Source organism: Fukomys damarensis, unplaced genomic scaffold, assembly GCF_012274545.1.
Source record: "Fukomys damarensis isolate Sample0158 unplaced genomic scaffold, DMR_v1.0_HiC HiC_scaffold_15, whole genome shotgun sequence".
Classification (NCBI taxonomy): Eukaryota; Metazoa; Chordata; class Mammalia; order Rodentia; family Bathyergidae; genus Fukomys; species Fukomys damarensis.
In genome coordinates, this window is record NW_022900927.1 from 25,267,617 (window position 1) to 25,281,603 (window position 13,987).

Genomic DNA, 13,987 nt, shown 5'->3' on the forward strand with positions numbered 1-13,987 from the left:
TACATATATATATACACATACATATATAAATATATATATATACACATATACATACACACATATGCATACATATAGTCATCTCACAAGTTTTAAATTAAACAACACAGAGAAGAGATGCCCATTGGTGGTAGACATAGCAGTTCAAGGGTAAGCATGATCACTGAAGTTAGGGTTGTCATGATGGGCCATGTGCCTGGGATATAGAAAGTGTCTGGTCAGGGGTGGGTCATGGACCAAAAGAGAAGAAGATATGCAGAAAGTGACTCAGCAATCCTGGAGGTCCCCAGAGCTGCTCTAGGAGCAGACACGACTCTGGGCCCAGCACCCCTGCAGCTTGCCACTACTACGTCCCAGTCCCAGTCCTTTAGGTTTTCACAGGTGTCTTTTCATTTAGCCCACTACATTTGAATGAGGCTGCATCTCTGCTCTTTGCCACCAAATGGATCTAAACAGAGTACTCTTTTATGCTCAGATCTTCTCTTTTATCTTTTATACCCTATATCACGGACTCACCAAGCACTCTGAAATTGTTTTGTAATAGTTTGTCTCATCCATGTCTAAATTATGAAACTGAAAACACGCAAGCTTCCCTCCCAACTGTGAAATCTGGTATACAGCAAATACTGAATAAATGCTTGTGGTAAAAGATGGTAAAACGTTTGAAAACAACATCAACAGCATGTACTTCAGAGTTTTCTATGTAGAGTTCATCTTCACACCCACCTAGCCAAGGAAGCACTGTGAATGCCCAAAGTCTACAGGGTACAGTCTTGGACCAAGCCTGCTCCTACATTTTTCTGCTTCTGTCACTTCCCATAAATCCACACAACATCCTAAGCAAGTGGCAGGATTAGATTTCTCTAAAAGAATCACTTTAAATCATGTGATTTTTGAGACTATGCATGACACTACTTAAATGACAAGCATCGTGTAAGGAAGGAGGACAGTCCAGGCCAAAGAGTATTTATAATGTATAGAAAATATTACATTGCATGAAGAAATTAAATTTTATTTTACATAGTGGTTTTCTTTTATTGTCAGAGACAAAGACTTTTTTCTATTATTTAAGAGGATAGGTAACTATGCGATTTCAGCCTTTTTATTTATCTTATGCCAGGTCCTAAATATTTCTGGCAAAAATTAATATTACATCTGAATATTTCATCATACGATTTCAAAATAACTATAGTCCACATTCATCTTAAACACTTACCAGTACTGTCATGTTGCGGTAGGAAAAACCCACCTCCTGAAGCAGTGATGAACTGGTGGTGGCTTCCACTTTCCGAAGAGATGTACCCATCCTGCCTATCAGCTAATGTTCCCTGGGATGACAAATAACTAGGGATATCGGCGGGCAAGTTGGTCTCATCTGTAATCAAGCAACAGTATTCTCTCAACCAAAAATGACAGGCACTGTCCCACAGCTTTCCCAGATGAACAGTGCGGACTGGTTTCTGTGCTAATCACATAAGGAGTATGTACTATACCAAAGTCAGTCCGACATCTGTGTTCAGGAGAGGCAAATCAGGGCTTTGAAGTACAAGCTGATTTTGTGCATTGTCACTCTCCAAATTTCAGATGTGCCCTCCCCCAAATTTCAGAAACAAGAATTTTCATAGATGCGAACCGACGCCCTTGAGTTAAACACGATCTCACTGGCAGTTTGCGTAGATTGGTTAGGTCACAGCCCCTTCCTTTACTCAGAGCTAAAGTCCTCCCTAGGTAAATGTGCCCAGGACCCAGCCAAATAATCACTGCAGAGTAACCTTATGACTCAAGGGTGACTCCTGTTTCCTCACTGCCTCGTGAGGAGTTAAGATTCCTTCACCCAGTGGTTTGGATTGTATCACGCAGCCAACAGGAGGTGCTGATGAGGTTTTAACAAAAAGTACTAATCTTTAAATATCAGCTTTATTTCAGGCTGGTGTATTATTTTTAGCTAACCATATTTCTGCAGCTTGAAAAAAATGAGTCACCCTTCTGAGATGGGCTCAGGTTGCGAGACACACATTCTTGAAGAAAATGACCGAGGAACCACAAATACACGTGACTGCCGCACACCCGGCCAAGCTTCTGTTTACACACCTGTGTTGGTAATGCTGCAATCCTCATTCCTCCGCCTGGTGTGGTAGATGATGACCACCCACACGAGCGACGTGCCCACCACACAACAGACCACGGCTATGATCACGACGCCCACAGTGGCCCATCCGTCGTCATCTAAAGACGGGGCGGTCATCTGAGGAGAGTCACAGGTGGGAGTAGGGATCACACTGAGGCGCACGTTGCCTCTCTCTGTGCCAAGGGTATTGGACATTTCACATGTGTATTTCCCAGCATCACTGACATCCGAGTCCACAATAATCAGCAGCTGGTTGCCTGCTGCAAAGAAGTGCCTTTCAGTCACTACCAAAGGGCTGTCATCCTTGGTCCAGTTCAGCCTGGGTGGGGGGCTCCCTCCAGCGATGCACTGCAGGACGGCTGTTTCTCCCTTGGTCACAGTTCGGTCTAACAGAGGCCGCAAGAAGGACGGCGTTTCTGAAATGACAACTTATGTTTTTAATTTCCTCGATGAAATTTGGTTTCCATAAGATAAGATCAGCAGTTGCATTTATTCAAATTGTAGCATCTAATTTTATGCTCCCAGAACTTACTAGATACATTCCTTCATTGCCTAAAAACAACACAACCTTTGGGATTTCATCGTTCTGCTGTCATTTACTCATAATGGCAGGCATGATAGTATAGTCATTTTTACCTCAACTTCCCTCACTCTTAGGTTAGGGAGTTGATAAGAGAGGATAAAACACTTTTTAAAAACGTCAGACAGAGTTGTGCACATCCATAATCCCAGCACTCTGGGAAGCTAAAGCAGGAGGATCACAAATTTGAGCCCTGTCAGGGCAACATAATGCATCAGTGAGACCCTGTCTCAAAGCAAAGCAAAGCAAAACATACAAAATGTATGAAATAATTTCCAACATGTTCATGGATGGAAAAGTGAACAATGCTTACCTTTTTAACACTGACTCATTCTACCAAGTCTTAAGAAGTCCTCTTACCTAGCACAGTCAGAGTAGCATTTGCAGAAATACTTCCTGCACTGTTCTGTGCTGTACAGCTGTACACCCCGATGTCTTCTATCTTCACGTCCACAATGAAGAACACATCATCCTCAGGCATCACATGCATGCGTCTCTCCCTTGCGGCTGGGAAATCTGTGCCTCCATCCTTTTGCCAGGCTATCTGTGGGGCTGGGTGTCCCATGGCAGCACATTCCAAGCGCGCCATGGCCCCAGCACGGATGGTCAGGTCCATGGGCGTCTTGGTGAATGAGGGAAGCACTGAAATCACAAAGGTAATGCAGGCACATGTCTTACGGTGTTTGAAGGGTTCACCTGATGCCTTCCCCATCACCATCACCTTTTCTTTAAAAGTATTTACAAACGTTCCTGATAAAGGTAAAGCAGAGGTTATTTGTAATTTCGAGATTCGGAAACTAAAGTTGAAATGGAAAGATGAAGTAACTCACCTAGGGTTACACAGGTATAGAGATGAGTCAGGATTACATGCAAGTCATCTGATTCTCAGACTAAAAGTCATTCTGCTATCTTCTGACCACTTTTTAGTTTACTCAGTAATTATCTGTGAGCCTGTGGGCACATCAATTAATCTCTTTGTTCCCTGACAATTCATTTTATTGTTTTTTCTATGTCCCTCCCAGGGGCTCTAACATTCACTCAGTTTCAGCATGTGTTTGGGCCTACAATTTAAATTCAAAACTGTTCAATGTGCCAGGCCTCAGTAATCACTGGCTTAGATACAAAGAACGAAGAGTCTTAATTTCATGGAGTGAGAGGTGTAGAAAGGAAGATAGGTGGGAAACTACGAGAAGGACAGGGATAGGACTGAGGCAGAGACAGAGACGAGGGAACCAGTGCTTTGTTTCTAAAAGTTAGCCCCAGTGCAAAAGGGAAAGGGAATATCTCTTACTGTTTACTGTAAGCTTGGCTTTGACGGAGTAGGATGAACCAAAGTGATTGGAGATGACACACTGATATTTCCCTTCACTGGCAAATTCCACACTGCGCAGCCACAGAATAGTGGTGTACTCCATCACCTCACCACCCTGCGCCCGGAGGTGTGCATAATTTTCCATCTCAGCATCATGCAGGAGTTCGTTGTCTTTTTTCCAAGCAAAAGTCATTGGGGAATCACTGCTGCTGGCAGCTGAGCAGATAAAACTCAAATTGGAGCCTTTTATCGCCGACTGTGTTTCTGGCTGAACCGTGATTTGGGGTTTGGGAAAATCATCTGTTCAAAATGGAGAGAAGGAAAGAAAACAATATGAAGGCTCAAGAGTCCAAGGGCTGCTCACATCTGAGCACTAAGGAATGCAAAACAAACAGCAGCTCAGGTCTGACCCTCAGCTGATGTGGTACAGACTGATGAGCAGTCCCATGTAGAAAGGATACCCTGGAAGGGTGTTCAGAAAGTCGTCTGCTGGTGTCGGGTAGAGACAGAGATCTATTTATCACCACTGTTATGTGAGACGAGTCTTATCTTGAAATTTTCAGAAAACCCATCATTTATCCCAAGTCTTGTGCTTTATATCAGTCTAAGAAGGCACCTAAGAAATCATAGGGGAAGTCAAGCAGTATGTAAACTTGAGTGATGTATCACGATATCAGGTGGACAGCTATTAAGTGATTATTTCGAAAGAGCCAGTACAGCTGTGCATGATGGCACATGCCTGTAACCTGGCATTCAGGAAGCTGAGACAGGAAGATTATAAATTTGAGGCCCACCTAGGCAACTCATCAAGATCTAGTCTCTAAAGGAGAGAGAGAGCCAGTATAGGATTTCCAATGTTCTCAACACAAGAGACGATACCTGTCTGAGGTGACAATGGTCCAGCTACTCTGATTGGATCACGACAAGCTACAGTCATGCCCTGAAAAGTCACACTGAATCCCATAAATATGCATGATTACAATGTGTTAATTAAAATTAGGAAATTTTTTTAAAAAGAAAGAAAGCAGTTAAACTTCCAGGCTCATGGACCATCTTTGAGTGCTATCGTCAGAAAGCGCATTTTCTCCCATGTTCTCCACGAATAAGAAGCAACAAAATTCAGAACCCAAACATCAATCATAATGATCAGTATCACCAAAGAAAGCAATTAACACCCCATTTACCATAAACAGAGCCAATGTTGAAAAGCAGTAATTTAGGTTGAGCCAAAAAAAAGAAAATCCTCTAGTGAGCTGAAGGCATCTCCAAGTCACACTGTGAGACACTGGCTCCAGCCAGGAGTTCGGAGCAGTCCATTAATCATGTCGCTGTGCTGCCCTGTCAGAGCTACATTATAATTAGAGCGAGCAACTCTTTCATTCCAAACACTTATTTTTAGTTCTCTCTTACTTTTTGGAAAAGCTACCTCTTTTGAGAACTTCAGTTACTCAGAGATGTTCTAAACCAGACAGAAACATCTCAGATTTACCAACCTGTGTATCCTTTGGAAGGTAACTTTTATACATATGAGCAAGGGGACTTGGATAAGTCCAACGCTGCTAATTTCCGACAGGATATCGGCAGGTTGTAAGCAAGACAGTTTCATCTTGTGTACCATTATTCTGAAATTCTCATCTTATAATTTCCAGATTCAGGTTCAAAAAAATATGATAATATACATTTGTCTCTAAGTAAGAGTTCATATCTTGGCACTAGAGAACTGTAAAATAGGGACCATGGGAAAGGAACATCTCAGGCCCTTACGGATGAATGCCAAAAGCTTATTCACATCCAAAAACTACATCAGAGGTTTTATTTCCAGAAACTGCTGGCATTATTTAATGGTGCAACCTAAAAAAGAAAATACTGTACACCAAGCAGTGTTGAGTACATTCTTAAATGCAATGTAAAATACGGTTCTATAATACCTTCACACATAGGCTTAAATTTAAGTAAACTTTGATTTCATGTTGTATATACATATTTTTATAAGCGTTTCCCTGGTAACTAATAGTAAACAGCAATATAATGTAGTAGACAAAAAATATGCATCAGAGATGGAAACTTAACAATTTTAATCAAGATCTGCCACTAGATAGCTGTGTGAAGTTTGGCTAAGAAGACTTCTAATGCTGAAATTCTTGGGTACGAAATAATAGGCTTCAGAATTATTTATAACAAATTTAAATTTGCTGTTACTTATAATGCTTTGCCCAACCAACGGCTCATTTTTCAGTGGCCCGTAAATCCTTAGCTACTTAACTTTTTTTCCTATGAGCCTCTCAACAAGCACTAGAGTGGAGGAGAAAGCAGTTAAGAAACTTCCAGGCTCACGAACCACCTCTGAATACCTCTATCAGGAAGTGCAACTTTTCCCGTTTTCCATAATTAAGGAGCAGTAAAACAAAGAAAGTAAATATCGATCGAAAACTCAGAATCAACAAAGACAGCAATTAACTCCCCATCTGCCCAAAAAAGAGCAATATATAATAAAAATGAGTAGCAGAGACTCCACTGAATGGACGCAGAGACTATAGGATTTTGGAAATTTAAATGAAATGTCTTCTAGTTCTCCCAAGATCCAATTTCATTCTTTTTCCACCAAACCACTCTGATGCCACAGCAAAGAAGTTTTACAGACCTCTCTTTCCCATCTGTAAAATTTGAATAATCAGCAAACTATAGATCTATTTTCATTTATCTCAGCAGAAAAGAAAGATTTATTAAGAGAACGTACGTCTGTTCAAAACCATTCTTTGGACAAACAGGAGGAAAAAAAGAATGAAGAAAATCAAGGGCAATACTTATACTCACCACACACAAAGCCATCTGGGCTAATGGCAAAAATACTTCTTCCTTTTAGCAGCTGAGGATGGGCACAACTGGCATTCACAAAGCTTTGGAAGTTGTTCTCTGCCACCCACTGTGGGAGCCATTTTAGTTGGCAATCACACAAAAGGCTTGATGTATTTAAGTGCCTGAGGAGAGTAATTAGGTTCAATTTATTTTGTATGAAATGCAGATTTCTACAAGTAAACTAAAATAAATATTAAAAAGCAATGAATTGAGAAATTGTTAAAAATATTCCAAAGTCCATTTTGAATGTAAGACATGTACCTACCATATGTTCATTACTATTATTGTTGATATACTTGTCTTACTAGGGCAGAGGGCTAATATATCAAAATTCCTGACTCTAAAATATTGCTATTATATTTAGGGGCCTTACTATATTTTGATCCCACAAATTTAAGTTGCAAATTCTGAACAGAAAGAAAAAGAAACTCCATGTTACAACAAAAGAACAAACAGCCAATTCCTTTTGCTTTTTGGTATAAAAATTAAGTAGGGTTAAGATGTGCTAGACACTTTTTATAGTCACAATAATCTAAGATGACACATTGTATGACATTTTTCCCTTCTATCCTCATTTGGAATACCTGGAAGGAAAAGAAAAAGCTTACAGTTGTTGAAGCTTCTTCATTTGTGAAAAGGCATTGCCTTGTAAAGACATAATGGCGTTGTCACTCAGGTCTCTGAAAAACAGCCAAGTCAAACACATCAGAGAACACCATGGTCACTCTGTGTCTTCAGGCAAAGTCTGGGCCACAGTGCCCACCCCATTCACCAAGCAAATGCCCAAAGTACTGAAATACACAAATGTGGCAGGCAACTCTAGGAAGCATCCATCCCGAAGCTTGGGTCGAGGACCAAGGATATTTGCCTCAGACACAAGATTCTACTGAGTGACATATTTTGCTACATGTACAGGTTACTTGACTCCTAAGGGCCCAAGCTGTTCTGCTATATAGTTTTAGTATATTTCTCATTATTAAATTAGTAACTACTGCTTAACTTTTATTTATTTATTTTTTGGTATTGGGGATGGAACTTGGGTCCTTGTGCTTTTGAGGCAGGTGGCGGCACCACCGAGCTAAATCCCTGGCCCCTGCTTAACTTTTAAATATACAAATAAAATTTCTCAAAATTATGTTTTTTAAAACAGTATCCATAGCACACTTCTATGACATGCACTCTGTTAAGTGAGTTGTGTGTTACTGCATTTACCCTTACAGCAGCCCAAAAGAAGATATCATTACTCGTAGTTCAGCATGAAAGGGGAAAGTAAGTGCTGAATTAATTCTGGAACCTATGCTTTTAACTACCAACATAATTCTGCCACACACAGTTCACTAACACAAAGGCAGTAAGATGTTCAGGCAAGATATAATTCTTAAACACTCCAAGCAGGACATTTTGAAAATAAAAGAATATTCTGGGCTGATTTTATTTTTAATCAGTACTTATAAGCAGGATAAGCCACAAGGACTGGTACTGCTTCTTGAGAGAAGTCAAAATATATGAAAGGGATTTTGAATGAGCCAAGTAGTAACGGGACAAAGAAAGAAAATGCCAGACACGGATAGGGAAAGAAGCCAGGCGAGTAAAGGAAGGGTAAAGAAAACAACATGGAGGTTTACAGTCCACTGATCCACTAATTTCACTTTCCCAGTAACGCAACGGGCCAGGTGACAAACCCTCTGGCTAGTTTTCCTCTGAAAATAATCTGTTTCAATAAGTACAGCGATACTGGCCCACCCTTCCAAAATAGGTTTGCAGGATCATTCTACTACAATTTTCCCTGCTGCACTGTCAGGTCTGGCAATCCAAATCACCCTCAAACTAACTGGTGCAGTCAGAAGATGACTCTTAAGTGATTTATAGATAACATTGAAATCTTCACTCTCAATACAAAATCCAAAGGAGACAGGAAACCATATGTGTATTTTAAATGATAACTTCTTTTTTTCAAGTTAAAAGACATTAAAATTTTTGGCCACAAGCATTCCTTAAGACTACAAGTAGATGCATATATTACTTTATAATTTTACAAATATAAAACATACACCAATGGTTTGCTGGTTCAATTAATCAAAACACAGTGTTCAGGCAAGGTTGGGCTCCTCCTGACATCGGCAGAAAATCTTGAACCCCTAAGTCTCATTTCAGATACATGTGCCAGGAGTTGCTCATCAGGGGCAGAGATTGGTCTGGCAAGAGCTACAGTGATGCAGGGATTCCCTGAAGACAGAAGCAGAAATTTCTGAGTCCTATTTCTGCCGGTCTGATGGTCAGTAACTGATGGGTCAGTGACCAAGAAGAATGATGCTGGTGATGGGGGGCTGTATTTTATATTAAGCATCAGCAACAAAAATTCTCAATATAGTGTTGAAGCCCTCCAATCTCACCCTTTAGGATTGTGAGGAGTTGTCTTTTTGATCTTTAACATCCAAGTTATCTTAACTGTCCAGTGGAATCGATGGGCCTTCAAAACCTCCACTGAAGTTAAAAATAAAGATAATATTACCTACTGAATAGCATTCGTGTAAGGATCAAATGAGATGTACCTGGCAGAATGTTTAACGTGTAAGAAATGCACAATATGTGGTATGCTTTTGAAAAAGTTAAATATATCAGTACTTGATAAAAAGAAAATCTAATAATGAATTACAGCAGTGTACTTAAATGCATAAGTAAGTATATAAACTTCCATACAGGTAAATAGGTAGATCAATAGAGAAATGGGTAGGCAAGTAGGTAGACAGATACACAGATACAGAGATAGATGGGCTGGTAGATGTGTAAATATAGTTTATGCTACCACCAGTAGAATGCCAACAAAATTACATTCTAGCTTGTTTTATCTTTCTTGACACATAACTAGACATCCATCTTAGACTACCTCCAGGGTAACTAATTTCCAGCTACTCACAAATGTTCTAATGCATCCAGACCAGTGAAGGCTTTTTTGGTAATAGATCGAATCCGATTTCCCTGGAGTGTTCTAGGGAGAAAAAAGAACAAGAGTAACATATTGGAACAGTTAATTTAAAAGAAGCCATTTTGGGAGTGGAATACTCATAAAAAGAATTGCTTTTTAAATCATTTGTGAACAATTCCGTTTTCTCCAATTCAACATTTGTAAAAATGTAGCTATGCCATTTACTTTTAATATAGATCAACATGGTTTTCCAAGAACTCAACAGAGAACCTGGCAAAAATAGCATGCATGAGTGGTTCTGATGGTCACATTAAAATACTGTTTTTCAAAGTCTTTTTAGGAACAGATTGATCCATTTCCTTGTATTCAAGGAAAGTATTTCCAACAAAGCAAGAATTAGTGGAGGTTTGCTCCTTCCCCTCCTCATCTGGGGGGTACCTTCATCATCAGCTTAAAATATAATATGGCCATCTATAAGACCTTTTTAGAGATAAATACAAAACGTTTTCATCCTATATTCTTGGAGCCTACTGCAGCTTTATCAGTGGGCACTGGATCACTCCACATCAAAGTGCCTGTGAGCAGCAAGCAATGCTGAGGTTTTCGAAGTTTTCAAGTTTGTAAGTGCATTCATTTTAACACATCCATTTAACAAATTCAACCATTCAAAATAATTTAAAGTTCGTCTTTAGTTACTAAAATAAGTTATACATACTTGAAGTGTTTAATTTTCTTTCTCTTAGCCAAGAAGAAAAGCCAATTAATACACACATATCTTATACAACAGCACTCATTTAGGGGAAATGATAAAGGCAACAATCAGATTGGTTACACCCCTACTTCCAATCTCTTTATGATGTCAATTTATGGAGTTAACTTCATTTAAGACAACAATTTTAAGTCAGTGTGAGCCCAATAATAAGAAGGCAAATTATACTCACAGCTGTCTCAGTTTGTCAAGTCCAGAGAAAGCACCATTCATGTCCTCAATAGTCCATGAAATTTCATTGTTCTTCAGATCCCTAATTAAAAAAACAAAACAAAACATTCTCTTTAGAGATATGCTTCAGAGACCTAAGATCACCACTCAGGTGGCATGTCATTTCGTAATTGCCCCATGATCTGCACCCCTTTCAAAGTAATAAACTCTTGGCTTTCTACCATCCCTCTAACACTGCTCTCTTTCCTTAACAAGTTTTAAGGATTTTGCTCCAAATAAAGACAGTTAATTCTGGCCCTGTTAATTTTTCTATCATGTAATGCTGGCAACAGGTCACAGAGCACCAAACTCTGGCAGTGCAGAAAATCAGAAGACCACTGCACAATTAATTCAACTCTCTTCTCTCACTTAGGACAGAGATCAGGGTGTGAATATGACTGTCTGATAAACAGGGATCTTCCTTCGCTGCTTTTTATGTTATCTTCTTGCTCTATTTTTTTAATCTGTACTGTACAAAGAAAAAGCAGTGCATTTAAAATTGTTTCCATCTTAAGCAGTTACTAACTTCCTGGAGATCCTGAGGAGGCTAAGAAGGATAATCACCCAGACAATCCGATCACTGTCTTTTTTAATCCCTTTAAGAAACACATATGGATGAAATGGATCCATTTTAATCAAACTGTTCTGGGAAAGATTAAGATGCTACTTTTGAGGCTATACACATTTCTTTGACAACAAAGAAAAGCTGCTGGGAGAAAAGTGGGCACATTTAGGAACCAAATAGGTTCGTATACTAAGCAAAAAGTGTAACTTACAAAGTCTTTAAACTGGAAAGCCCCCGGAAGGCACAATCAGCAATGTAGCTGACTTTGTTGTTCCCAATGTGCAGTGTATTTAGTAAGCTTAGGCCAAGGAAGCTGGAATCATCTAACCTTGATAACTGGTTGAAAGTTAGGTCCCTGTAAAGAAAAAAGAAATTTAAAAAACAGCCTTTGTTTTTTTCCATTCCACACAATGATTTGTTTTCAAAAAGCCAGATGATAAATGTAACTAACATAATCCTCACTTTAGAATTCTTCCTTAACAATACTCTGGTAAACATTATTTTTAATCTGAGTAATGAAAAAAAAAATAACCACGACTGCTTTCACCAGTGTGCCACAAACTAAAACATCAGAGGGGGCTTCAACTTAATCACAACAGAAGTACGTGAGGTTGCATGTGAAGAAAACCGTCACCTTGGAAACTTTGTTATGAAAATTTCACAGATCAGTGGTAAGAAGCTCATGCTCTGGCATGATCCCTGCTCATGAATCTGAAGAGAATAAAAGGCAACTCACAGCTTGCTGAGTTTCTGGCAGAACTCCCAGGCATCAGGGCTGATCCTGTTGATGGCATTCTGGCTGAGATGGAGTTCCTGCAGCATCAGCAAGCCGTAAAGCCAACCCTTGGTAATCTCTGTTAGGTTGTTATGGTCCAGCTGCCTATATTCACAATAAGAATCAAAGGCAGGATCCAGAGTTCATTATCTAGTCTCTTCAAGGGGACATACGATTACAACCTATTACATATTCCTATTGTTACTAGATATTCAGCTTCTGCTCTGTGAAAACATCAGCAAAAAATTCTATATAAAGTCTTGCTTATAAAACTTATATACTTATAAACTCTCACTTGGGTTACCTGAAACAAAACTGAACACTAAATAATAAATAAGATTGCGTATTATGAGATAAGCATAGGATTTCAAACAAGAGCTACTTCATGAAAGTTCACTGAGCATTCTATGATCACACTACCTGAGTGGGAACCATGATAACCCACTTACAAGATTTCCATGTTGCTCAGACCCCAAAAAGCTCCATCCATCAGTTTTGTTACTCCATTTCTTTGCATCTTCAGGGACTTCAGAGCACCAAGCCCTTGGAAAGTTAGTCCATCTACATTTCTAATCTTGTTTCGGTTTAGTTCTCTGCATTGGATATTAAAATTAAACAGTTAGCTTATTTGACCATTAAATTCTAGTAATCTAATGTGCCATTATTATAATATATTTAACCAATTCAGTGGTAAATTATTAGAATATTTTACATTTTGAAATATTTTTATTGATAAGAATACCAATTTTTTAGCAGTGAGTGAATTGCTCTCTGAAATGAGGCAGGCAGTGGCACCACTGAGCTAAATCCCCAGGCCCTCTCTCTGAAATGTGTGATTTTCTTGTGGGGGGGTAACAAAATATTGAAAGTACACTGCACTTTAATATCTAAACCATTATCCACTCAGGATAGAAGCAAACAAATCAATATTTATGTTTACATGATCAGGATGAAAACATTAAACATTACACTAAAGCAGGAGGTCCATTCAAGAGCACAGCAATCAAAAGTATCCTGCTCAATCTGTTTACAAAATTATCTTTTGCGAGTCTTTTTCAGGTTGAATGCTTTCTTGTAGGCAATAGTTGTCAACCTTGGCTGGACACTGGAACCACCTGGAGAGTTTTAAAAATTACTGAAGCCTAGATCCTACCCCCAGAGGTTTTAATGTAATTGGCCTAGGGTGTGGCCTGGATGCTGGGATTTTTAAAAGCTCCCCAAGTCTCTGTAATGTGCAGCCAAAGTTGAAACCCACTACTGTGGGAGCCTGTTCACAGATCATTCCACCATTATTAGCAAGATAGGTTTTTACAGCCACTTCAGCTATCAGAGCCTGCCTGTACTGTGGTATTCTTCTCATAAACTGCAGCTGTTAAGGGGCCCTGTGATTTCCTCAGTGCCACAATGGCACACTTGCAAGAGGGCCATACAATGATAACATTGCTCTAGCTCTTCTAGTAACAATCTAACACTGCCATGCAAGGCAGCAGCTGGTAGCTTTTTTCAGTGAGGAAATTCTGTAACTCCAGCTCTCAAAGGAAAGACGGCTACATGCTTGTTTCTAAGCTCCTTTTTCCACATTGTGGACTTCAGTATACAGACACCAAGGGTTTGGAGGAGATAAGGACATTTGACTCACAGGTGCTGCAGCTGGGACAACTTAAACATCTTGGGTGGGACTGTTGAGATCCGGTTTCTGTTCAGCTTCAACACCAGGAGAGTATTGGCCAAGTTGTCAAAGTACCCAGGTTCCATGGATGTGACTCTGTTGCTATTGATATACCTATTGAAAGTTTCAAGATGAGCTGTTTTCTTTCTTTCCCTCCTTCCGTCCCTCCTTTCCTTTCCTTCCCCTCCCTCCCTCCCTCC

General features: G+C 39.6%; 1 protein-coding gene across 2 annotated transcripts in view; it reads right to left on the reverse strand.

The window, feature by feature from the left end:
* Lrig3 (leucine rich repeats and immunoglobulin like domains 3) overlaps window positions 1–13,987 on the reverse strand; it is a 46,842-nt gene that overhangs the window by 2,641 nt on the left and 30,214 nt on the right. For both annotated transcript variants that reach the window (XM_033763750.1, XM_033763749.1), the window contains exons 5-16: window positions 13,758–13,901; window positions 12,568–12,711; window positions 12,080–12,223; window positions 11,555–11,698; window positions 10,741–10,821; window positions 9,791–9,862; window positions 7,482–7,553; window positions 6,832–6,995; window positions 3,997–4,317; window positions 3,066–3,347; window positions 2,089–2,541; window positions 1,214–1,372 (exon numbers count right to left, since the gene is read on the reverse strand). In XM_033763750.1, the coding sequence (XP_033619641.1) occupies window positions 1,214–1,372; window positions 2,089–2,541; window positions 3,066–3,347; window positions 3,997–4,317; window positions 6,832–6,995; window positions 7,482–7,553; window positions 9,791–9,862; window positions 10,741–10,821; window positions 11,555–11,698; window positions 12,080–12,223; window positions 12,568–12,711; window positions 13,758–13,901 (2,180 nt within the window). The remainder of the gene's footprint in view (window positions 1–1,213; window positions 1,373–2,088; window positions 2,542–3,065; window positions 3,348–3,996; window positions 4,318–6,831; window positions 6,996–7,481; window positions 7,554–9,790; window positions 9,863–10,740; window positions 10,822–11,554; window positions 11,699–12,079; window positions 12,224–12,567; window positions 12,712–13,757; window positions 13,902–13,987) is intronic.